Source organism: Panthera pardus, unplaced genomic scaffold, assembly GCF_024362965.1.
Source record: "Panthera pardus isolate Hobbes unplaced genomic scaffold, ASM2436296v1 HiC_scaffold_3, whole genome shotgun sequence".
Taxonomy (NCBI): Eukaryota; Metazoa; Chordata; class Mammalia; order Carnivora; family Felidae; genus Panthera; species Panthera pardus.
In genome coordinates this window covers 35,049,787-35,075,865 of record NW_026526876.1, presented here as the reverse complement: position 1 = coordinate 35,075,865, position 26,079 = coordinate 35,049,787, and the positions used below count along the sequence as shown (strand labels likewise).

General features: G+C 51.2%; 1 protein-coding gene across 1 annotated transcript; it reads right to left on the bottom strand.

The window, feature by feature from the left end:
* Positions 1-74: 74 nt before the first annotated feature.
* On the bottom strand, positions 75-7,829 carry NR1D1 (nuclear receptor subfamily 1 group D member 1). The gene is made up of 8 exons (XM_019416055.2): positions 7,205-7,829; positions 4,127-4,456; positions 3,783-3,871; positions 3,534-3,678; positions 2,525-3,165; positions 2,028-2,213; positions 1,270-1,480; positions 75-571 (listed from the first exon to the last, which is right to left on the bottom strand). The coding sequence occupies exons 1-8, from the start codon at positions 7,233-7,235 to the stop codon at positions 372-374; spliced, it is 1,833 nt and encodes a 610-aa protein (XP_019271600.1). The 5' UTR covers positions 7,236-7,829; the 3' UTR covers positions 75-371.
* Between the last annotated feature and the right edge of the window lie 18,250 nt (positions 7,830-26,079).

The following is a 26,079-nucleotide window of genomic DNA, read 5'->3' as shown; positions in this document are numbered from 1 at the left end:
TGGAGAGGTGTGCCCCAGCCTTGGCAATATTTCCACCCCCACCCCCAAAACGAGCACACACCACAGAAGCCAGCTCAGCTGTGAACTATTGGATTTGAGACAGGAATAGAACAAATCGGGGGGCTAGAGAATAAGCGGGGGGGGGGGGGGGCGGAGAGTGATTTAAATAGGGGAGGACGGGAGGGTCAGTGATGGGGGAGGGAGGCAGTTATTTACAAGAAGGCTCGGGGGGCCAGAGGCTCATCTTGGAATATTTTATAACAATATAAATAAGATTCTGGTTTGCTTTTCCTTTTCGTCTCGTAAAGGAGAGAGAAGTGCAGAGTTCGATTCTGTACAAGGGGGCAGCGGCAGAAGGCCGGCCGGGCGGGTCACTGGGCGTCCACCCGGAAGGACAGCAGCTTCTCGGAATGCATGTTGTTCAGGGTCCGCAGGTCCGGCAGCTTGAGCAGCAGCTTGGTGAAGCGGGAAGTCTCCGAGGGCCGGTTCTTCAGCACCAGAGCCCGAAGAGCCCGCAGCAGCGTCTCCTGGAGCTGCTCCACCGAAGCGGAATTCTCCATGCCCGAGCGGTCTGTGGGGAAGACGACAGCAGTGAGGCAGGCTCCCCGAGCTCCTCTGAGGAGGAACCGGAGGAGGTCTGCGAGGAGGAGGAGGAGGAGGAGGAGGAGAAGAAGGAGGAGGACCCAGCCACCAGTGCAGCCTCTCCCTGAAGCCCCTCGGAGGGCCCACGGGGGGAAGGAGGAGGAGAGGAGCGCAACTCCTTCTCCCAGGCCTCTGCCCCGAGAGCAGGAGGCAGCTGAGAGCTGGGAGCATGGGCTCAGCAGGGCTGGTCACCTCCCATCCCACAAGGCCACTCTCCTTCCCTGAACAGGCCAAACGTGTCCAGGCTCCCTTGCTTTTTGCTCTGTAGTTCCCTCTGCCTGGGATGCCCTTCCCCCTCTCTGCCTGGCAATACCTTACTTGTCCTTTGAGGCCCCACTCAAGTGTCACCTCCTTCCCCAGCTCCCCCAGGCAGAAATAGTTGTCTGTGCTTCCAAAGCCCTTGGTTCATGCTTCTACTGTGACACTTATCTCACTGTTTTATAATTAGTCGGGCATGAGTCTGTCTCCCCAGCTAGACTGTGTCTGAATCATGTCTGTATCCCCAGTGCCCGGTGCAGGGCCTGGCATAGAGTAGGTACTCCATAAAAGGTGTGTTGAATCGAACTGCGTCCGCCTCCTCCCCCCCACCCCCCTCCAGGGTCAGGCTCAGGAGAGAGCTTGACCTACCTGCAGAGACAAGCACCACCGCGGTGAAGAGGCCCAGCTCCTCCTCGGTAAGCGCCAGGGAGTTGAGCTTCTCACTAAAGTCAAACATGGCATTGAGCAGGTCCCCCATGCCCATGGCTCCAAGTTCCTGCAGGCTGTAAGTGGTGCGGCTCAGGAACATCACTGTCTGGTCCTTCACGTTGAACAGCGATGCAAAGCGCACCATCAGCACCTAAGGGAGAGGGGACAGGGACAGTCACCCTGGTGGGGTGGGAGGAGCATTTGCCAAATTGCCCCTAAAGTTTTCCAAAGGGTTTACTGGCACCGCCTTAGGTTTCTCGGGAAAGAGTGGGGGTGGGTTCTGAATGGGCAGCGGGGTGGGGGTGGGGGAGAGATGGAAGGATGGGGAACATCACCCTGGCTTTAGAATCCAGCAGGGCTGAATCTGAGTCTTAACTTTGTCACTACCCGTGACCTGGGACAAGGTCACAAAAGTTCACCAAAATTGATTTGAGTCTAGAATGGGGGTAGCAATGTGCCCTAAGGTGTTATTTCCAGGTAATGGGATGTGTTGAGACCCCAGCTGAGATTACAGAAGTCCCAGCCAACCTGACGCAGGAAGGGGAGGGATTCTGCCCCTTCCTTCAGCAGTCAGAGGCTGCCAGGACAAAGATACTGGGGTTCCAAAGCCTTTCAGAGCCCCTCCCTATCCTAGATACCAAGTCTTTCTGCAGGATCCTTCCCAAGGTCAAGAGCAGGGAGCACAAAGGGTCACTCACCTCAAAGGTTCCCGCCTTAAGCAAGGTGACCTGGTCGTGCTGAGAAAGATCACGAAAGCCGGGGATGTGCTTGGCAAACTCTACCACCTCCCGCACAGCAGGTGTGAAGCTCATGGAGAAATCCTCCCAGATCTCTTGCACGGTTCTCCCACTGCGTCCGTGGGGGTACATGTTCATGGGGCATGCCTGGAGGAGGAAGGGATTTGGGGAGGGGAGTATCAACCAGACTGGCTCAGGTGGGTTCCCCCAGCAGGGCTGGACCCCAGCTTCTGCCCAGGTTAGAGGCTGTGGCCCTAGAGGATCGGTCTTTTAGGTAAAGGAGCAATCAGGTGCCAGGTGGAGATCAGGGATTTGCAGGCACAGCCCTTACTGCAAGGCTGAGCATCCTCCCCCCTGGGAAGAGGATATCCCTGCATGAGCCTCCAAGCACACCCAGCTGCCCTATGCTAAATCCAGTCTCCCAGGCCCCCTGCCCACCTCACCCCCAGTGCCCTCACCAGCAGAACATTCTTGGAGTTGCCCTGCCGTGGACTGTTGGCAGGTGCTTCGCCTTCTGGGGCTGGGTACACATGGGTGGGGCACAGACGGTGCCCGTTGCTGTTGGGCTGCTGGCAGCTGTGGTGGGCAGGGCCAGGGGGCCAGGCGGGAAGGTAAGAGGAGGAGGCCTGGCGTAAACCATTCAGGGCCTCATTATGACGCTGGGCAGCCATAACGTTGTCATTGGGGACAGGCGGGCAGCTCTGACTTTCCCAGCAATGAGGAGTGGTGGCTGGAGGGCTGCCCGATGCATGGTTGGCATTGAAGTTGCCAGGTGAGGTGCCCAGCTTGTCATGGGCATAGGTGAAGATTTCTCGGTGGGCCCGGGCCACCTGGGATATCACATCCTCCACTGTGGGCTCAGGACTTGGAGATCGGGGAGGTGTCAGCTGTTGTGGGAATTGGGAGAAGCCCACCAGGGGTGAGGGGGCCGGAGCGGGAGGTGGTGAGGGGCCCATGGGGCCTGGAGTCGGATGCTGGGTGGGTGAGTTCTCCAACGGGCACTGGCTGCTCAACTGGTTGTTGGCCAGGTTCATGGCGCTCTGCATCTCGGCAAGCATCCGCTGCTTCTCTCGTTTGGGGATGCGCCCAAAACGCACAGCTGTGACAGGATGAGAGCAGCGTCAGGAAGTTCTCCTACACACTCACACGCTTCTCTTCCTTCCTTCCTCTTGAAAGGGCAAGGCCCTGAACGCTTGGGGTTCTACATCAAAACTAAAACCAAGGCCACGCCCCTTGAGGGAGTTTTCCAAGTAGGGACTGCCCTATGAGGGGACCAGAGGAGCGAATAGTAAAGAAGTGTGTTTATCCAAAAAGATGAAAGATGGGCATCCCCTACACAGAGGAGACTCACCGTCTGACGTATCTCTGTTGGGACTTTTTTAAGGGAGGGATTAACTCAAACTTTGGGTGGAAGGAAGTCGGGGGGAAGTTGTGGGGATGCTTTGTGGGGCAACAGTGCCGCCTTACCATCTCGAGACATGCCCACGGAGAGACACTTCTTGAAGCGACACTGCTGGCAGCGGTTGCGATTGATGCGGACGATGGAGCAGTTTTCATTTTTCAGACACCTTTTGTACTGGATGTTCTGCTGGATACTCCGACGGAAAAAGCCCTGGAAGGATGGGGGCAGCTAGTGAGCATCTCCATCCAGGCCAGGCCTATGTGTCCGGGGGAATGAGGTCATACCTCTCTGCCCTTACCCCCAACCTGCCTCACCTTGCAGCCCTCACAGGCATGCACGCCATAGTGGAAGCCCGAGGCAACGTCCCCACACACTTTACACAGTAGCACCATGCCATTCAGCTCTGTGGGAAGAGAGGGGCAGCAGGTGAGCAGGAGGGCTGTCTGGCCAGAGATGTGGAGGTTTTCTGGGCTGGAAATTCTAGGGGAAAAGCTGAGGAGCTCCTCCAGTATCCAGACTGGGCTGGACAGCGGTTGGTGCAACTCTAGGAGAAATCCCTGAGGCCAGGGTAGGCCCTGGGAATAACCGTGTCATCTGAACACCAAGTCCCAACCTAGTCCTGGCCGACTTCCCCCAAATCAGCTGGAAATTTACGCACTGGTGATGTTGCTGGTGCTCTTGCTGGGGGACACTCGGCTGCTATCTTCCAGGGCCACTTGTAGACCCCCTGAGGGGCTCCCATTATAGAAGGAGGAGGAGGAGGAGGAAGATGAAGAAGGGGAGCCATCATCACTCAAGTTGGGTGGAATGCTCCCAAAGGAGCGAGCTGGGTCCTGAGTGAGGGATCCAGTGGGTGATGGTGGGAAGTAGGCAGGGCAGCCTTGACTCAGGGACTGGAAGCTGCCATTTGAGCTGTCACTGTAGAGAGACTCAGGGCTGGTACGGCTTGGGGAAGAGCCGCTGGAGCCAATGTAGGTGATGACACCACCTGGCAGGAGAACACAAGGGAAGGGGGTGTCAGCACCATGTATCTTTGGTCCTAGGGCACCACTCCTGCTCATCCCCCATCTACCTCCCACTGCTGCATGCTCGGAAGTTAACTGTGGAACCCTTAATCTTGGAGTCCCAGGAAGAACCACAATAAGCAACTCCCCAGTGCAAACCAGATATGACATGGCCAACCGACACCCCAAGGCTCTTTGCAGGGTACATTCAACTTCTGCCTTGGGTGTGAGGTGCCTCCCTAAAGGCATGACCTCTGCACGCATCTCATATATGTACCCCACTACCCCGGAAGCCTTCCTTGGGAATACGGACTGAAGCTAGCTAATGACTTCATCGTTAGTGGCAGATGTGAGGATGGGATGAGCAGCTGAGACCCATTCAGAATGCCCAGTTTCACCCTCCAAAAAAAAAGCTGCCAATTTTAACACCAAGACCACTCCAGGGATGAGACTATTTGGGGCAAGCTAGCCAACAGTGAGGAGAGTAAGGTCTTACAAGAGTAACACAGTGACATTCCCCCAAAACTGGAAGACGTTTCTCCAAAGGTACTGAAACTACCCAGGCTGGTTCCCCTGGCCTCCAAAAGCAAGAGTCAGAGTGGACTCTCCCTCCGCGTCCAGGGAAGACTTAGCAATGCCCATTGCAGGTTGGTGGACATGAAAAACAAATTGTCCAGCCTAGGGCTTAGGAATTCCCCTTTTAGATCTCTCCGCCAGGTGACAACGACCTTGGCTCTCGGCCATTCAAGGGACTTCGACCCTGTGGTTACATTGTCAACCAGGTGTTTGTGCTCCCGTGGCATTAGCAGGAGAAAAGGTGACCTGCCTGCCACACCTTTGCCAAGCACCTAGCTTGGCCTGCCAAGGGTGGGGTGGGAAAAGGGAGGATCCTAGGACACGTGTGAGCCAACACAAGCCATGTCACCGTATATCCAGAGGCACATGTCTTGCTCACCCACTGACACACACTGAGCTGGGCAGGGCAACCCTAAAATAGCTCAAGGTTGGTCAGGGTGAACCCAGCTCCCAATAAAATAGTTGCACAACAGGTCAGCTCCTACAGTTTCAGAGCTGGGTGGGGGGTGGGGGGGGATGGGATGGGATATCATTTGGTGGTAAATGAACTTGACCTAGTTCACCCATCCCCAAAAAGGGAGTAAGACTTTCATCCAAAGATGATTCTAACCTGGAAGTGAGGGGCATGCTCAAAAGAGTCTAGTTCTAGATCCAGATCTATCAGAACCAAATTGATCTGTGACCTAGAGGAAGTTACCTCCCCTCTCTCTCTGGGTCTCAGTTTTCTGTGACCAAAAAAAAAAAAAAAAAAAAAAAAAAAAAGACTTTCAGTAATGATTCTGGGATGTAGCTGTAGCTGTTCTGGGGAAGTCCTTTCTGACAGACTGCTGCTGGTTTGGTGGGGGTGGGGAGTTAAGACAGTGTTTGCAGGAGTAAGAGATGCTCCAGGAACAGAAAGAATTTGGAATGTGGTGAAACTGAGTCTAAAGGCAGTAAAATGAAGTAGGGGCAAACAAAATAAAAAGAAAAGGAACGAGGAGACAAGAGTGGCTAAATGTGAGGTACCACTGAGGAGTGTAAACACGAGGCCATGAGAGGTCAGGGAGAGCTCCAGTTTACTCTGCTTCAGGGATGGGGAGAAGGTTCCCCACCCCCCTCCCGTCCCAGGCAGGCGGACAGGAAAAAGAGGCAGGCGGGGGCGGTGAGTCAGCCCAGCTTCACCCAGATCTCGGCGGGGCGGGGCGGGAGCCGGGCCCTCAGCCGGCCTCACGTCCTCACTCCACGTGTGCCTCCTGCACGTGGCTCCCCAACGAGGAACCCCGGAACCCAAGGCCCCGCCCCTCCCCGTCCCGTCAATCAGGAGCATCAGCCCCGCCCCCGCCCCGCCCCTCCTGGGCTTCCAAGTCCCGGGCTGGGCCCCAAACGCCAGCCGGGCCGGGGCAACTGAGGGGAGGAGAGAAGGGAACACGCGTTGCCGGGGCGACTGGGGGGGGGCGGAGCTCATTATGTAACGGGGCCGGGAGACAACGACCAATGGGGTGGCGGCCACGGCTTCTGCTGAATGAAAACAAACGCAGCACGTGGGCCCGGCTCCGCAGCCATGTGAGCCCTCCGGGCCTCCCGGGCGCTGTGGGTGTCCTCCCTGGGGCCGAGCACCACTCTGCTGGCTCCTCAAGTGCCGCTCCCTACTGTCACTGAGGATTCCCCAGTGAGATCCGACCCATTCCCCCAGCCCCTCCTGCCTGGAGCCCCTATCAACCCACTGCTTTTCAGGTTCCCTTGAGCTTGCAGGAAATAGGGGAAGAGAAAGAGAGGAAGGCGAGGCTCATCTTTCCGAGAGGGTCAGCCATGCTACAGCTGCAGGGCAGGGGGGAGGGGGAAAAAGGGGCGTTTGGGGCACTGCTCCAAAGCTCCCAGTCCCTCTAAACTGTGCATCTTATCACATATACCCGCTCTCCATCTCCTCCTGCCCGGGATCCGAGTCCATCAGGCTAAAAGGAGCTTTGGGACTCTGAGAGGTGGTGGTGGGGCGCCTCTGGGCACATTCCCAGGACGAATAACTCGCTCTGGAAATCCCAGCCTATGGTACCCATTATGCTAGCAAATCCCCAGACCGAGGGAGTCCCCAGCCCCTTAAAAAGTTCCTCTTGTTCTAAGGCATACATGGAAGCGAAGAGACAGTACCAAAGGATGATGATAGTAAAGAATCTCAGTACCTGTGTTATTGTTGGAGTCCAGGGTCGTCATGTCTTCACCGGCTGAGAGCGGTCATTCAAACTGGACCTTGACACAGACTGGAAGTTGCAATTGCTGCTGTCGCCCCCTGGACACTGACTGAGGGCGGAGAGTGGATCCCACGGATCACAAACAAGATCCGAGGCACCCTGCAGCAAGGTCTCGGGGTTGCCTGACTGCAGCCCTGCAAAAGGGTAGGACGCAGAGGCAACGGAGGTCTGCTTTGCATGGGAAGAGCAGAGTGTGGGGGAGGGGAAATCAGCCTGCTGTAGTTCTTCTAGCTGGAAGGTAGCAAGGAGGGTCGGGTCTCTGCAGTGCACGGGGTGCCACTGCCTGACGGCTCCACAGCGCTGCAGGGTAGTGAATCTGGAGCTCCCGGTGCAAAAGTCCCAGAGGGAGAGAGGTTGCAGTCAGGAAGTAAGTAGGTGATGGGGAGAAACGGGGCACCCAGGCGCAAAGAAGCGAGACGTGTGCCCTGCTACGTTCCCTCGGCAGCAATATTTCACTCTGCCAATCTCAGCCGCCTTTTGCCCCAGCCTTTTTCCCCGGGACAGAGGGCTCTGCGCAGGCGCCAGCAACCCAGGGTTCCCGGGCCGCACGCGGCACTGGAGCAGGTACCATGTGATCCCAGGGAGCGCCTCGTGCCCCAGTGACACACTTTTCCAGCAGCAGGCACGTTGAGCTCCGTGCGCCTGCGTAACGCCAAGCCTATCGGGATTTGTAGTCCACTGGCAAAGTGGGCGGACTGCGTATATTTCCCCCTTTCTGTTTTGCAAAAGCGATTGCTGGGACCCGGGGAGGAGCTAAGAGCCGGGTCGGGTCGGGTGTGCCCTGAAGAGTCAGGGTGGCGTGTTTGGAAAGCCTGTATGGCAGAGGCATGTGAATTCCTGGGGAGGGACTGGCAAGCTTGGCTGTTCCCCGGGAGATCAAAGCTAACAGGCTCTTTCTGCAAACCTTGCAAACGTGAGGGCTTCACGTGATTGCCGGACTGACCTCGCCTTGAGGTTACTAGTGACACAAGGAGATATGACCAGTAGGGGAGGGAGATATCCCCAAAGTCAAGAGCTTAAGATGAATTTCTGCTGCAGGGCCAAGTCCAGGGACCAAAAGGAAATGTGACCCCTTTTTCCTTTTATTCTCCTTAGGGAGAGCATCCCTAAGGGAGGAGGAGCTGCCATGCGGGTGAGGTTGTCTCTGGGGACTCCCTGTCTGCTTGTATGACACCACCTCACTCATTCGAGGTGACTTTGGGGTGAGTCATTTCCTTTTGTCTGGGAAATAAAAAGGACCAGGGAAGGGAACTTTATGGTGAAAGTGCTTTTTAAGATCCTAAAGTAATGGGGCTGAGGTGAGGCAGGGGGCAGAGTGACACCCCCACCACCACCAGTGCTTGAGTGCAGCATGCAGATCCCACAGAAGGGAACTCAGGAGGGAACATGAAGATCATCTTCACCACCACCACCCCTTCCTCAGTATCCTTTCCTCAGTAAGAGGAAAATGAGCCTTAGAAGAAGTGGGTGGCCCAAGGTCAGACGTTCATTCCTAGTTCCCTCTGCCCTCCCAAACATCAGGGAGATGAGCAGACACACAGGGAAACACTGAACAAGGGGTTAGAAATGGCCCCCCTCAAAGCAGCGATTGCCCCACTGGTGAAAATAGATGTCTCCCACTTGAGGACGTGGACTGTGGGGAGAGATGGGGGCCTCTTCTCCAAGCAACCAAGTGAGGCTGAGCCACCTGCTGCTTCCTGCTAATTTCCTCCTCAGTCCCAGTCCTTGGAGGGAGGGTTTTCCCTCACAGGAAGCCCTTCCCCACTTGTTCACAGACAGGGCCTGGAGCAGCACTGGTGGATGCCTGGAAACATGACAGTCAGCAAAGAGGTAGAGAAAAGGAGGAGTGTGGGTGCCAAGGAAGGAGGAAGCTGGGTGGTGAGGAGTTGAGTGAACTGAGAGGAACTGAGAGGGCTGTGAGGTTGACTGAGAGGTGACTGAGTAGCTGGCTTGATCACTGACCCTTTGACTCCCTTTAGGAGACCCTTTAGGGAGATGTGCTCCCTAAAATGGGCTCCTTAGAACGGTCTGGGCTTTTACTTTATTCCCCCCGCCCAAAAATGTGGGAGAGAGAAGACAGGGGGTGCTTCCCTGGCCTGCCCTGGCCTTCTGGCCCAGAGCTGGAAAGCTGTAACACAGCGTGGGAGAAACTGGGAGGAGCTAGGACAAACAGGGAAAGAGGCTTTTCAGGAAAGCTTGGTTCTGAACTCAGCCTTCTCCCCTCCCCACCTCCCCTCCTGCTGGGCTCTGGAGGGAAAACTAGGAGGTAAGCTGCATGCTCTCTGAGCCTGTCCTGACTCTTCCATCAGAAGCAGGGCCAGGGCTCAAGTATCTGCCAGGGCTGGATTCAAAATCAGGGCTCTGGGCATGACCTCTGGTGCCCCACCAGCCCAAGTACCAACACCAACACACTCCCAGTTGTCCTGGACCCTCCCTGAGGCCCACAGCTCTGTTCCTTGCTTGTGATCCCACCCACCTCCTGTTCTATTTGTTGGTCTTTTTCCCTATAGGGAAAGGGCCAGGGGTCAAGACTCTCTCCCTGAAGTTGCAGCCAGTGAGAGGGAAGAGGAAGCAGAGGCAAGGAGAGTTGAAATTCAGTCAGCCTAACTCTTGGCAAGGAGCTGGGTTGTTTTGCAGTCTAAGTGAGGTATGAAGGCGGAGGCTTGGGAGGGAGGGAGCAAGGGAGGGGGGTTACCTCTGCTCCCTCCTTCCTCCGTAGCACTTCTTATAGGGCCCCCTTTTTCTTCCCTGACAAAGAGGTAACTTTGGGATATTCCTTCTACAATTGGAGGGAAGGATACAGAAGAATCAAGAGGCAAGACTTGTCCTTGGTTCCAGAAGCTTCTAGGCTATCTCCCCCTACCCCCCCCCCCCCGTTCCTCTCTCTGCCAGTAGCTACTGGGAGAAAGACAGAGACCTATGGGACCCAGAGGCACCAAAGGGAGGGAGAAAAAGCTGAGTTGTCTGGCCTTTGGAGACACAGACTAGAATCTAGCTTTGGCCTCTCTTTGACCTCAACCTTGACCTTAAGACAACAGGTGCATTTCAACACAGCCTCCCCACCCCCCCCTCCCCCTGCCAGCTGGACATTCCAGTTCACTTCTACACACACACACACACACACACACACACACACACATACACACTGTTCCGCCTATAGCCAAATTCAGCCCAAGAAGGAACTGGACTCTTAATAAACAGTGCTCAGACTAGAACTGTGTAGAATGGATGCATATCGAAGATCCAGCACAGGAAGCACAGCCCTGGCTCCATGTTGCACACACTTCCACTCAGATTCCTCAGGGTCTGGGATTCTGAGGACTGACCTCCCCATTTGGGGGCAGGATTAGATCCTGTGTGTGTGTGTGTGTGTGTGTGTGTGTGTGTGTGTGTGTGTGTTCCCAAATATTCTTTAATTCTCCTGGATTTCTTTGGACTGGGGTTGGGGGGAGTGAACAGCATAGAGAAAGCAGAGGAAAGAAAAGGGATCAAGAGCTCTAAAACTCTCGTCAGAGTATGCATGTGATCATATGAGTGAGAGACTGCACTGCCCGTGTGAGTGTGTAAGTGTGAATGGTGTGAGTGTGCATAGATGTGTGTGTGTTTGACCCAGAATCTGTGCTCCTTGCCAGTGTGTTGTTCTGGGTAACAGGGCAACGCCTGTACAAATCCTGGGTGGCCTAAATCTTGGGCTGACTGCTTGACTGACTGACTGAGGGTGGGTCCTTGCTGGAAACCAGGTCAGACTTCCTTAGGTGCCTTCCCTTCCCCCTCCTTTCTCACCAAGCAAACCATTGCCCAGGGGAGTAACCTCCCTGCCTAGGTCATGCAAACCTGGGTCAGAAACCCTGGGGATTCCCCCAGAATCAGGGAAGCAGCCATGTGCCTGGGAGAGACTCATGCCTTGCCCTCCTAGAATCTTTTCCTATTCTCTAAAGGCCCAGCTGGCTTTTCTTCACCTACCCAAAGCATTGATATCTTGGGGAGAATTTCAAGAACATGCCACAGGAGGGTCTAAGTCTGAGCTGATTTGTTCGTTGGGGGAACTGGAGAAAGAGAGGGTGAAGCATGGTCCAGGGCTGGGTTCCATGGATGTGTTTTATCTCAGATTCTATCCTTACACCACTCCTTTCTTCAAGGAGAGGAAATAATAAGCATGTATTAAGCACCAACTGTATGCCAGGCACTGTGCTAAGTGTTTTGTATATATTATTTCATTTAATATACATAATGACACAATGCTACAAGTCCCATTCTTATTTTAGAGACAGGAACCTGAAACTTTCAGACGTTTGTTAGCTTGCCTGGGAAGAGGCAGACACTAGCTGATTTGTCTGAAAACTGTATTTGGAGTGAAACACTGCAGATTGAGAGGATGTCACATCAGGGGTGCCTGGGTGGCTCAGTCGATTGAGCATCTGACTCTTGATTTCGGCTCAGGTCATGATCCCAGGGAGTGTGGGATCAAGCCCTGCATCAGGCTCCACACTAAGCATGGAGCCTGCTTGGGATTCTCTCTCTCTCTCTCTCTCTCTCTCTTTCTCTCTCTCCCTCCCTCTGCCCCTCTCCCAACCCTAAGTGTGTGCAGGCATGCATGCATTCTCTCTCTCTAAAATAAAAAAAATAAATAAAAATAAAAGACTATGTCACATCAAAAAAATGGAGATTTTTGGAGAGGCTAAAACTCCCCCAACTCTCTCTTGGGACTACCACTGTCAATGTCACAATGAAGACAGGAGTGCTGGAAATCGGACCCCAGGTCTGAGGATACAACTGTTCCCACTAGCAAGACTGTCTTTCCTGGAGAAAATGATCACTTTGACTGAAACATTGACACGTCTGAGCAGCAAGCACATCCCAGTGTTTCCTAAGCAATAGTGCTACTTCGAAGTGTGGGGTGTCAACCAGAAGAGATACTTGAAGCTCCCCTGTCCTTGGCCCCATTAGTACCTCACCTTCCCAGAGCCACATTTCCTTTTCCCTTGTACTCTCCCCTCTCTCCCTCCACATTCTCCTTATGTGGTTATAAAGGTAGACAGGGGCCAGAATAGGGTGCAGCAAACAGATAGCAAACACATTTCCACATAGACTGCTACAGAGGTGAGTCACCGAAGCAGGCATCTGAGCCCTCTTCTCTACCTCTGACTTTGGGATCCACGGCTGGTGACAAGGGGAGGGGGCAGGGAGACCAGGGCCCTTTAAAGCACCATGGTATTTCCTTCAGGGGATGTATTAAGAATAGTTTAGCTCATATAACTTCGTACAGTGACATATGGTAACTATGCTTATCGTGGTGAGCACTTTGTAATGTATATAAATGTTGAATCACTATGTTGTAAAAAATAATAATAAATAAAATTAAAAATTTTAATTAAAAAAATGAAAAAGAATGGATTAGTTCAATGAGAGTGGGGAAGGCCTCTAAAGAAATTGTGTACAAACTACTTAGGAATAACATCCCACTTCTCCATTTACCTGCTTGAGCAATGTGCTCTTCTAAGTACAGTCCTTCGAGAGTCATCCACCATCCTAGGCCAATGCTTCTGCAGTAGATGCTTTGGGGAACCGGAAGGAGGATTCTCCTTCCAGAGCCCAGGATCCCACTCACATCACAGGATCCAGGAGGTGCATGGGCTGTCCTTGGCAGTGGAAGACTAGGTCTCAGATCATCCTCTTTCTGGCATGGGGGTCCTCCTCCCGGGTTGGGGGTGGTGGCAGCCAGCACATGCTATGCCAAGGCCATCTTGTCCAACCTTTGCTATGTTGCTGCTGGAGCCTACTGGTGGTTTTCTCTTCCAGGTCCAGGTCCGGCAAGGCAATGACCTGTTGTCTGTCCTTGAGCCTGTGTAGGACGCAAATGCAGGGAAGTGTGTGTAGGGAGTGGGGGGGGGGCGGGTACCTGTGTGCCTGCCTCTGTTTCCACCTATTACCACAAGCTCTAGCTCAAACTCTCTATCCAATGTCTCCCCATTTCTTGGGCCACGGCAGATCTCTGTGTAGCTGCCCAGGGAGGCCAGAGGCTCATGACAGTCCTTGTGAGCAGGATGGACCTCAGAGGAGCCATGGCCTGGGCAGACATTAGGGGCCATGTGTAGCTTCTAGGAGGCTTACATAAACACTGGCTGGGATGGGAAGGGAAGAGGGGGGGTGTAATGGGCTGCCCAAGAAAAAAGCAACCCCCGCCCCTCCAGCTCATACTGCATGGAAAGAAGGAAAGCTCATTTTCCCTCCTCCCATCCCTCTCCCCTAGTCTGCAGCTGTGAGTTGGGCCGGAAAGACTGCAGTATCTTGGGGGAGGGGTGCAGGAGAAGGAGAGAGAGAGAGAGAGAGGATGAGACTTTGCGAATTTGGGATCCCCCCCTTCTTCTAAATTGGGGGGGGTGAAGGGGGGAGAAGCAATTTGCCAAAGAGATTTTCAATGCCACAGGAAGGAGCTTTGGCTCATTAGAATGCACAGTTTGCACCCTGAATAAAAAAATCTGTGCTGGTTGCAAAAATGCAGACGTGTGTAGGGACCCAGCAGAGATTAAAAAAAAAAAAAAAAAAAAGCACTAGCTCTGCAATGCAGGATCTGCGAAGTTTTGGTGCGATGAGGAAATGTGGGTCGTGCTCACTTCATTTGCTTGTTCCTGGTAACCTACTGTCCGCCTGACTCCGGCACGGTCTCACATCCCAGCAAGAGGCACTGCTGCTCAGAAACGGGGTCACGGGCAGGGGGCCGGAGCAGAGGGGTGAAGTGGGGGGTTTGGGGTTAGTCCTGAGAGAAGGACTCTATGGGGCTGGGAGGGCCAGGTGGATGGGAGGGGACACTTCCATGAGGCATGGAGGCTGAGCTTTTTCACATTAGTGTTTGTTCTCCAGCCGGACAGGGGTTAGTGTGAAATTCTTCCAGATCCCCCCAGCCCCCACCCTGCCCTCAGTGCCTCCCTATCCCCCATTGGCAAAGAGACTTTCCTTCTCCTGTCCCGCAGACCACTGCTGCAGAAAGAACCCTGGCTTCGTGTCCCTGACCCCACAAATCCCTGAACTCTCTTTGTTCTAATCCTGGAATAGGCACTTGCTGCATGTCTGTGTGGCATCCTCCTTCCTAGAAAAAGGGGACCAGGCAGTCTGATTTTGGGAACCCAGGCTGCAGGGATACCAAGTCTTGGCCCTGGGCTGACATTAGCACATCAACTCCAAGGGTACGGTGGCCACTCTGTGCTCTTGGCTTGGGGAGGCCCTTTGTCATCTGGGGCCTAAGGCGCTGGGCTGTATATACGCCAAGGGGCTGCCTGGGAGGAGAATATGCCTGGGGAAACCTTGTTTCTTTCCTGGGTATTTGCTCCCCCAGTGGCTCAGGAGAAACAAAAGGAGGCAAAAGCAGAATAAAAAGCTGGGAGATAAGGAGAAGGGAGCCTAGTGCCCTTTTGCTCCTTCCCCATCTTTTCTCCTGTTTTTCTGGCCCATGGAGGACAGGGCCGAGGGTGTTTGTGCCGGCAAGGCTCACGCGGGCTGCAGGGTCACATGGCCTGGGCATGTGCAGCCTGCTCCATTTCTACCACAACAACTCGCTCATAAACAGCCCGGCTGCTGCGGCGGTGGTGGCGGAGACATGTGCAAGCGAGGGGGTGGGGCACGTGGCCCTGCCCAAGCCAAGGGAAGGCTCTCTCTGAGCCCTGCCTCTCCCCTCCCCATGCTGGTGCTGCCTCGCCACAGGAAATTCCTAGTGCTCCTTTGCTGCTGCTGCAAAACATGTTTTTGGGAAGTGACTTTTAACAAGGATGGAGTCGACAGACCATTTTAAATGACATAGAAGAGATAATCAGTCTGACACAGACTTCTTCTCACCCTTGCCCTATCTTTCTTAGATCCCTATACATGTTGGGGTTGAGGGCTGAGCAGGAGTCACGTGCTTTCAATTCTCACCTGTTTCTTCCTCTTAAACTACGTAATATTGGAAACCAACCAGGTCCCCATGGTGAGCATTGGGGCAAGGGGCTGTGCTTCCCTAACACAGTGGTTCTCAGGATCCACTGGTGGTCCAGGATTAGTAGTGGGGTCAGCATCACCTGAGAACCTGTTAGAAATACAAATTCTCAGGTCCCGCCCCAGGCCTACTGAATCAGAATCTCTGGGGGTAGAGCCCAGCAATCTGGGTTGTCACCAGCCCTGCAGGTGATTCAGATGCATGCTCAGGTCTGAGAAGCACTGCTCTGAGGTCTTTGTTCCCTAGCAAATCAGTCCTGCAGGATCTAGCCCAGGATCCACTTTCCCCTTTTGTGCTTCTTCATCTAAGTTTGGCCAGAGAGCACAACCAGATTCAGTTTGACAGTATAAAAAGCGTTTATCGAGTGCCTACTATGTGCAAGGATTCTGGAAATGAGAGCAGGTGAGTAGTAGGAAAAGGGAGGGGATGGTACTAGGGAAGAATAAAGAAAGTGAAGGCTAGGGAGGTAATTATTTATCCTTTCTCCATCTTATCTACTTTTCTCCCTGTTGTGAAGCTTTATTTAGAACAGTTGATTGTGGTTTAAATTGTTTGGAGGCTGGAAGTAGAAATTGGTCCTTTGTCTATTTTTGCTGGCCATGGGAACCCCAAGCTAGTTAGAGCCATAGGTCCTTGACTCCCCATGCATAACTAAGAGAATACGAGCACCATGCACATGCACATGCACACACGTGCGCGTGCACACACAGACACACGCTCCTGGGGATTTCAGAGACAGGGGTAGGGGGAGCCAAGAAAAGGAAAGAGGTCCCAGAGGGGTGGAAGTACCCCAGGCAAAATGAGTTTAACAGATAATAAGCAGGAAAAGTCTTTCAATGGGGGAGGGTGGGGACAATTCTGGCCTACTCCAGCTTCCTGAGACCCAGAAACTGTGACCAGAGGAAGCAGAGGGTCTCTAAGGCAAATCACAAAGGCTCCTGAGAATGAAACCTGCACCAAACCAAGGCGAAATGGGGGAATGGACTTCAGATCAGAAGGGCTTCCTTTCACAGGCAAACAGGACAAGGGTAAGGCACAGCCCCTCTCCTGTGACCTCTTCTCCTCCATCACACATTGTCCCTTAAGAGCAGAGCTCCCATGTGCTCGCTTCGGCAGCACATATACTAAGAGCAGAGCTCCCATTACTGTCTCAACCATGACTCGTTGACTCCTGGCCTCTCCCTGCCTCAGCTTCATTTTTTTCTTTAATTTTTTAATGCTAATCTATTTTTGAGAGAGAGAGACAGAGAGTGAGGGAGTCACAGAATTCGAAGCAGGCTCCAGGCTCTGAGCCGTCAGCACAAAGCCCGATGCGACGCTCGAACTCATGAACCCTGAGATCATGACCTGAGTTGAAGTCGGACGCTTAACAGATTGAGCCACCCAGGTGCTGCCCCCTCCCCCAGTTCATTTTTTGAGGAATACGCTTTCCTCTGGTTCTCACAGAGATCTTTCTCTCACTTCTCTCTGCAAGGGTTCCTCTCTGTGCCTGAAAGGCTTTGGGCTCAAGGAGCAGACAGCCCTGCAGGCTCAGCCGCAGTGACCTACATCAGCTCTCCCCTAGGTCCTGGGTGTGGGGGCTGAGGTTTCAAGATAGGAACTTGGGAATCTGGCACAGGTCTGCAGATGACGTCAGGGAGACAGGCTGCAAAAGTGGCACTGAGGGACTGCAAGGCAGGGGGTACTGCAGGACTGAGTTCTCACTTTGTCATTTGTGGACAACGGCAGAAGACAATCCAAACCTCACATACAAAAACATTTCTGAGCAGTGACCTCTTGGATAGGAGCCAGAGGTCTCTGACAGGTCTGACCTCTATTCGCTAGATTTGGAAGTGGTTTCTGCCTGCTCCCCATTCTTGCTGAACTCACCCTAGTCTGCTGCATCTGGCTGGAAAGATTACCTTGGCCTTGATGTGGACCAGTGAGTTCAGATTTCAGCTGATTTATTTCAGGATATGAAGGCTGAGGAGAGGTGGTCAGATATGCAGAAATCTACTCCAAAGCTTTACTATATAGAGACCCATGTAATTTTTTTAGATCTGAGGTTCTGAGAAGTATCCAGAAGAAGCCCCACAACCGAATTATCATTTACAAACCCCCTTACCTCAGGACCCTGGCAGTTGAACCTCTCCTTCCAGCTACAGGCTCCTGGCACAGGAAGGCAGGTTCTGAAATAGGTGTTTTCCCTCTCTCTCACTATAAACCACAGTATTTAGCATGCCCATCGCCTCCAGATTGTGGATGTTTTGCCCTGGCAAGGAAATGCTATTGTAGGGGGAGAAATTAGGTGGTGGTGACAGAGAATGATAGATGAGCCTTTTACTTGGGGGGCGGGGGGGGGGGGCAGGGAGGGAGGGAGAGAGGGCGTGTGAGCGAGCGAGCCCGAGCTCATGAAGGGGAGGGAGAGCACGCAGGCAGTGCCGGACTGGATGGCTCTCTCTCTCCAAAGGGCTTCCCCTCCGCCAAGCCCCACCCCCAAAGCCCAGGAAGTCCACAGCCTGGCACCCAGCCAGGGTGAGAGCATTCCTCAGGACTCTGACAGGCTGGGGGGTTGGGGGGAGATAGTGGTGGTGCTCCCACCCAGAGGACAGCGAGAAGGGAAGGAAACACGCGGGGGAGGAAATGAACACAGAGAAGAGGGTGAGGGTAAGAGGTGGGGAGCTAGTTCCCAGCGCCACAAGTCCTTTTCAGAGAGAAGGGTTGAGGCTGGATGCCTTCCCAACGGCCATGCGAAGGGTCTGCAGCTTCAGAGCAGATGACCTCCAGGTCACCTCTCTGAGCAGGGTTGTCAATGACGTCTCACGCTGTCCTCTGGAGGTTCTCTCTCTTCCTTCCTTACTCTGGGGCTGTGGTTGAGCTCGGGAGACCCAGAGTGGCGAAACTCTGGAACTGCAGCTGGGCGGGGGGAGGAGCTCAACGCGTCTCCCTCCGTCTTTGCACCAGGGCCCCTCCCTTTTCCTCCGCTAGGCCCGGGACTCTGGAAATAGCACCTGGTAATGGGAGTGTTGACAGATGCTGAGTTATAGGAGAGCAAGTGTCCCTCGTCTTTAATGTTCTAGCTTAACTCGCTTTTTGGCTCTTTCCCTTGAAAATAGGCGCCCTAGGACTCCTCCCACTCCCTTCCATACATTGCTCCTTAACATGCCCCTGGATAGCCTGCTACTTGGCTATAATAAAGTCTCCCTCTTTGAGCCCCAGGACCCATAGCCTCTTGGACCTCTATGACTTTGAAGGACAAATGGCCCTGTGATAATTGTGATTTTATTTTTTATTTTTTAAAAATTTTATTCTGAGAGATAGAGAACAAGTGGGGAGGGGCTAAGAGAGAGGGAGACAATCTCAAGCAGGCTCTGCACTGTCAGCGCGGAGCCCCATGAGGGGCTTGAACCCATGAACACTGGGATCATGACCTGAGCCAAAATCAAGAGTTAGATGATCAACCAACAGAGCCACCCAGGCATCCTGATACTTCTGATTTTAAATTTACCATTCCCTACTCTTCCTTCCCTGAGCACTGCCTGATAGATAACTCTTTCTCCTGGTCAGCTTCCAAACACATGCCTTCCATCACCCCAATTTCCCATGCAACCTCTCAACCTCACATCTCATGTGGGGGAAAGGGGTGGGAAGGAAAATGGACAAAGCTAGGTCAGAATTGTTTTCCAAGGAAAACCAGTTCTCTCTGTTTGGTTTCATTTGACCTATACTCCAGCTTTTCCTGGTTAGTCCTCTTGTTCCTTGCTGCCCTCCTCACCTCTCCCTCCAACATGATCCCCTGTGCTCTTCCCATCCAGGGAAAATGTCCCTAATGCTGAGAAAAAAGACTCCACTTTGGTAATAATTTATGTCAGCTCTCGAGGAATACCAACTCACAGAGGAATAACTGCTTCCAGCATTGTTGGGGAAGGGGAGGTGGTGGAGGAGGCAAGAAGCAAAACATTCACTCTAGAAGAGGCCGTGTTCCCATTATCCAGCCGGTAATTAAAGAACTCTTGGTTCTTTTCTGGTATCTGCGGATCTCAGAGAGCTCTGCCAAGAACAACGAAGAACTTCAAGGGAAATAGGAGTTGGAGTAGAGGTAACCAACTGTACAGTGAGGGACTAAAACTTTACCCAACTCCACCTCCAAAGTCGTTTTCTCTGATGATAACCCTTCTCTTGAATTGCCTGTTTTATTTACTTTTATTTTTTAAGTTTATTTTTTTTAGAGACAGAGCACGTGAGCAGGGAAGAGAGAATCTCAAGCAGGCTCTGCACGGTCAGAAGGAGCCCAACCCTCCGGCTCAAACCCATGAACCAAAAGATCATGACCTGAGCTGAAATCAAGAGCAGGAGGACCAACCAAGTGAGCCACCCAGGCACCCCACCTCATCTTTTAAATTGCATGATCCTTAATGTTATTAAGCAGTGAGCTACACGGCATGAAATCATTTTAAGTAGATACAGTCACATTCCCTTCTTGCACTGCACACCTCAATCAACTTTTCTCTTCCTCCCCAGGTTGCTGCCCCACATTCACCCTGAAGGGGGCACTTTTGTTCAGTCGTTGGTGCCAGAGAAAAGGGAGCCTCAGGAAGGAAACATAACAATTGGTCACGTGTTGGGGGGGTTCTCGAAGGGGTTGCTGGGACAGGGAAGGGAGGTCCACGTGGAGTGGGCGGAGCCTGCTGAAAGTTTTGGCGGGGCTGGCAATAGGAGAAAAATACCCAAATTTGAGTTGTGATTTTACTAAAAAGAAAAAAAAGAGGCAGCAGAGAGGGTGTGTCCTGCCCTCAGAGAGGGCCCTGCAGAGGGGAGAAGGGGGGCGGCACACGCGCGTCCTGCTCGCGGAGGCCTGGAACGCAGGGTAGAGTTTCTGCCAGAAAGAGCTCTGAGCCATATCGGGCTTCGGAGCCGGAAACCTCCGTGGCTCCATGCTGGTTTCCCATCCCCCATCCTCTCGGAGAAGGGAAAGGTGGCCTCTCCCCCATGGTCTCATTTCAGAGACCATGTGGAGCTGGGCTAATGCCAGCCACGCAACCCCAGTCTTTATTTACCTTTCCAAGAGCCTCAGGAAGCCGCCCAGATGAAGCCTCTCTCCTTGGGGAGAAGCCAAAACAAGCCTCTTTTTACTACCTAGTTCTGCCCTACTGTTAGCTGGAAAACAGAGCTTCATACAGTCTTTAAACTGGAAGGGCCTTAGTGATGATCTACTTCAATTTTCTTTCTGGTCTGGGAAAACCAACACCCAGACAGGTAACAGGGCTTACTACCTGCTCTTTCCACACCACAGTCCCTCAGTTCCAAGAATATAGGTCATAGAAATGGAATTCGCCATCCTAAATCCTTAGAGTAGTGACAGTATTGGCTTTAACTCCATCCGTACCCTTAGCCAGAAGGCAAAAGGAAATGATCATTAACCCATTATGGATAAAAAAGGCAGAGGATTGTTTAGGGACTTGATTTATGGGTCCTACGGTTTTCCTAAGTGCTCTCAACAGGGGGCAGCTCCACCTTTCTCCCTCTGCGCCTTGACTGTTTGGTATCAGGGCCCTTACATGTCTTAGTTCAGGGATTACCACAGTTTAAAAATCTAATGGTTTGGAAGCAAGAATTCTTAGAAGAGCTTCTTTCCCCAGGATTAAGTTTTCTGGTGATTTATTTACCTCGTCCTGTGACTTGAGATCAAGATCAGACCTCCAAATCCAAAAAGTCCAGACTTTTGGCTTTGGAGGAGAAAAGCATGTTTACTTAGTCTGGAGTAGTGAAATCTTAGACTTTGGATTTCAGAGCTGTAAAGTTTCCAGAAAAAAAAAAAAGTGGGGGGACTGATGTAGAATTGCCAGTGTTCTATTTTGCCAAGTAAGGACATTAAAAAAACTACTACCACCAATTGCTATTTATTATCACCATCATTTCACAAAAGGAAGTACATTTTAGCACACACAAAATAGGAAACATATAATGTCAGAATAAATAACAGTTCTAAGCCACCCTGCATTGATTCACATGAGTACTGCATAGTGCTTTGCTTTTTTTTTTTTTTTTTTTTTTTTTCCATTTTGTTGTAGATTGGTTCCAGTTTGGTCTATTGGTCTTTAGACCAGTGGTAGCAAACTGCAGCCTGAGTGCCAAATCCAGCCCAATGCTTCTTTTTGTATTTGCCCCAAGCTAAGCAAAGCTAAGCATTTTTGTTTTTTTAAATTTTGTCTTTATTTAAATTCTACACCCAGTGTGGGGCTTGAACTCACAACCCCAGGATCGAGAGTCACATGCTCTATGGCCTGAGCCAGCCAGGTGCCCCTAAGTTAAGAAATTTTTTTTAATTTTAATTTTTTTTTTTAATGTTTATTTTTGAGACAGAGACAGAGCATGAACGGGGTAGGGTCAGAGAGAGAGGGAGACACAGAATCTGAAACAGGCTCCAGGCTCTGAGCGGTTAGCACAGAGCCCGACGCGGGGCTCGAACTCCCGGACTGCGAGATCGTGACCTGAGCCGAAGTCGGATGCTTAACCGACTGAGCCACCCAGGCGCCCCTAATTTTAATTTTTTAAAAAGACTTTTGGGGTGCCTGGGTGGTTCAGTCGATTAAGTGTCCAACTTCGGCTAAGGTCGCCATCTCGTTGTTCGTGAGTTCAAGCCCCATGACAGGATCTGGGCAGACAGCTTCAGATTCTGTCTCCCTCTCTCTCTGTGCCCCTCCCCCACTTGCCCTGTCTCTCTGTCTCTCTCAAAATATACATTAAAAAAAAAATTTTTTTTAAAAGACTTTTGGGACACCTGGGTGGCTCAGTAGGTTTAAGTGTCCAACTCTTGATTTCGACTCGGGTCATGATATCACAGTTTGTGAGTTTGAGCCCAGCGTTGGGCTCTGTGGTGACAGCATGGAGCCTGCTTGGTATTTTATCTCTCCCTCTCTCTCTGCTTCTCCCCTGCTCACATTCTTCTCTCTCTCCCTCTCAAAATAAATAAGTAAACATTTAAAAAAAACACAAATTTTGGGGTGCTTGGGTTGTTCAGTCAATTGTCTCATTTTGGATCAGGTCGTGATCTTGAGGCTCGTGAGTTCAAGCCCCATATTGGGCTCTCTGCTGTCAGCCTGCTTCGTATCCTCTGTCTCCTCTCTCTGCCCCTTCTCTGCTTGTGCTAGCTTGCACACTGTCTTTCTAAAATAAACATTGGAAAAACATATTTACTTATTTATTTGAGAGAGAAAGAGAGCCAGAGTGAGGAGAGGGGCAGATGGGGGGGCGGAGAGAGAAAGAGAGGATCTCGAGCAGGCTCCATGCTCAGCACAGAGCGCAATGCAGAACTCAGTCCCACGACCCTGGGATCGTGACCTGAGCTGAAATCAAGAGTTGGATGTTCAACCGACTGAGCCACCCAGGTGCCCTAAGAATTTTTAAGTAGTTGAAAAATCTAAAATAATATTTCATGACACATGAGAACTATGTGAAATTCAAATTTCAGGGTCCCTAAATAAAATGTTATTGAACGGTGGAACTGTGATTGCGGCTTGCAGTCTCATGCCAGAGCCTTTGTTTTTAACTGTTGAGTCTCCCATCTGCCTTAAAAAAAAAAAAAAAAAAAAAAAAAGTTTATTTATTTGCACAAGCAGGGAAGTGGCAGATAGGGAGAGAATCCCAAGCAGGGTCTGTGCTGTCGAGGCAGAGTCTGATGATGTGGGGCTCGATCCCACAAACTGTGAGATCTTGACCTGAGCTGAAATCAAGAGTTGGACGCTCAACTGAGCCACCCAGGTGCCACCACTTGCCTTTCCCTCTGTATCTCCACAACCGTGGTACTTTACATTAACAGTCATCATAAGCCACCCTTACTCATTCACATGTCTTTTGCAACACAATAGCAGAGTTGAATAGTGTGAGAGCCCCTATGACTGTCAAAGCCTAAAATATTTCCTGTCTGGCCCTTTAAGAATAGGAAGGCCAAGGGGTGCCTGGCTGGCTCAGTTGGTGGAGCATAAGACTCTTGATCTCAGGTTGTGAGTTTGAGCACTGGTTGGGTGCAGAGATTACTTAAAAAACACAAACAAACAAACAAACAAAAAAACCCAAAAAATTGGTCAGCCAACTCTGGAAAGTTTTCAAACTTGAGGGGCATCAGAATCACATGGAAGGCTTGTTAAAACACAGACTGCTGAGTCTCACCCCAGCATTTATGATTCTTTAAATCTAGAGAGGCCTGAGAATTTGCATTTCTAACAAGTTCCCAGTGACGCTGATGATGCGGGACCACATACCACTAGTATCCTAGATTAACCACGTGTCATCTCACACTTAGGGTAACAGCCTTCAAATTGGCCTCCTGCCTTAGGTGCAAAGATATAAATATTGAAATTAGCTTTCAAAAACAAATCTGGCCATTCTCCACTTTGCTGGAAATCCTTTGATGCTTCACCTTGGCTGAGAAATTATCCATTCCTTAGCTAGGCCTCATAATCTGTTCTCAACCTACCTTACCTGCTTTATCCCCTATATTCTCCACTATCCAAACTAAACTCCAGCCAATTTCTCTCATTTACTCCAATCTATCCTTTTATCCCATGCCTTTGTAATGCTCTCACTTGTTTGAGAGATCTTCTTATGGTCTCAACCTTTAAGATCCGCCTCAGTTGCCACTTCCTCAATTCCTTCCAGATGGTATATTCTATCTTCTCTGTACTCCCAGACCTTATTCTTCCCTAGGTTTCATTTTTACTATATTAATGTTAAAACTGTCACTGTCAACCAAGCTAAAGGTCAAGGGAAGATGCTTTCTCTTAATATATCTACATAGCTCATTTATTCATTCAATGAATGTGCCAACTTTGTGCCAGGTATGGTTCTAGGTGCTGAAGGTATAGCAGTGAAAAAACATGAAGCTTATATTCTAGTGAGAGAAGATATAAACAAGGTAAATTACATGGTTAAAAGTATTAAGCACAAAGAAGAAAAATAAAGCAGAAAAGGAAGGGAGGGAGTTTGGAGGGGTATGTGAGTTCACATAGGGTGACCAGAGAAGGTCTGATGAAGAGATGATATTCAGTTAAGAACTGAAGAAGTGATAGGAGGGCAGGTGGATATTGGAAAGAAGAATGATCCGAGTGGAGGGAATAGCAAGGCAAAGGATGTGAGCAGGCAAATACCAGGCGTGTCTGAAGGACAGTAAAGAGAGGAGTGTGGCAGGAGGGGAGTGAATAGGGGAGAGAAGAGTAAAAGTTGACGTCAGAGAGCAGTGGCCAGAGGGCCACATCCTGTAGGCCGTAATAATGATTTTGTTCTTCTTCCAAGTAAGATGGGAAGCCATGAGAGGATTTTGAGCAGAGAAAGAACATGATCTCACTCATGTCTTATCAGGATCACTATGGCTGCTGTGCTGAGAACAGATATGAGGCAAAGGTTGAAACTGAGAGACTAATTACAAGGTTACAGCAATAAAAAGGTGTGATACGACTATAACTTAGACTAAGGTGGAAGTTGTGGAGGTGTGTGAAGAAGTGGGATTCTGGACATGTATTTTGAAGGGCAGTGGGATTGGAGATTGAGTGGGTATTAGGTGAGAGAGAAAAAGAAGGCTGTAGAAGCAGGATTTGGAGGAGGGAAATTCAGGAGTGAGATCTTAGATGTAAGTTTGAAATGCTGATTAGACATCTAAATGGATATGTCTCCTAGACAATTGGATATATGATTAGGGGAGGAGTCCAGGAAGAAGATATAAATTTGGGAGTTGTCAATGTAGAGATGGTATTGAAAGTCTAGACACTGAAAAAGAACACCATATTCCATGTGCCTCCCACCACACCCGCCTTTATTGGTATCCCTAACCCCAATGCTTCCTTTGCAGATCTTAGGCCATACAGTCTGGTGGAAGAGGGCTGGGGCTCTCTTGGCATCTTAACATATGCACACCCACTTGTTTAAAATTTTCAGTGCTTCATGCTTTGGGCCCACAAGGCCGAGACATAGTTCTAATTAGAGGTTTTCACATCAGGCCAAAGAATGTTAGTCATCTCCATCTTCATATGGATTGAAAAAAAAAAATACACCTCAACAGAAAAACAATCAATTAAAACTACTTAAAAGTTTTTCCACGAGGAACTGAAGACTTGTTGCCTAAGTTGCATGGAAAGTGAGACACACAAATACACACACACACACTGAACACTGAGAGATAGGAAGAAGTGCTCCACATAAGAGAATATGCAAAGTATTCCTATTCCCAGTAAAGACAGAAATCCCTGGGGCGCTTGGCTGGCTCTGGCCGAGGAGAAAGTGAATCTTGATCTTGGGATGGTGAGTTCAATCCCCACATTGGGTGTGGAAACTACTAAAATAAAATAAAACAAATAAACTTAAAAAAAAAAGTGATAAAAATCCCTTCCGAGATTTCCTTTTTGCTTCGACCCTTCGTGAACCTCCAGCAGATGCTAGAAGTGATTTAAGAAGACTGGGGAGATGGCCATTGGGAAAGAACTGTCGGTAGTTGGCAATACTTCATTCTAGGGAGGTTGTGGCAAGAACTCCCTAGGCAGCAGACATCATGGATTTTCCTCCCTCTGGGAACCAGAGGTCCCTCAGTTTCTGGTCTGAATCCCTTAGAGACAAAGAACTTCATTCTCTCCCAGACCAGAGTGGGGCTGCTGGGGAGTGGAAGGGGTGGAGGGGTTAGAATTCTACCCCCAGGAAACACCCACAGGCTCAGACAGGAGCCCGAATCCTGACTCTGGTCCAGGAGGCGTGCGGTGCTGCTGCGGGGGCCGCGGGGCCCCTCCGGCGAGGGCCGGGCCGGCTGCCAAGGTGCCCGGGGAAGGGGCCGCCCAGCGCAGGCCGGGTACGTGGAGCGCTCCGTACACTGCCT

Bases quoted from the DNA above. Each gene is read 5' to 3' on its own strand.
- NR1D1 (XM_019416055.2), bottom strand. From the start codon at position 7,235: ATGACGACCCTGGACTCCAACAATAACACAG. The intron at 2,214-2,524 runs GTGAGGGCACTG...TTCCTCCTCCAG, and splicing joins ACTCCAAGAATGTTCTGCTG to GCATGCCCCATGAACATGTA. The intron at 572-1,269 runs GTAGGTCAAGCT...TCTTCCCCACAG, and splicing joins GGTGGTGCTTGTCTCTGCAG to ACCGCTCGGGCATGGAGAAT.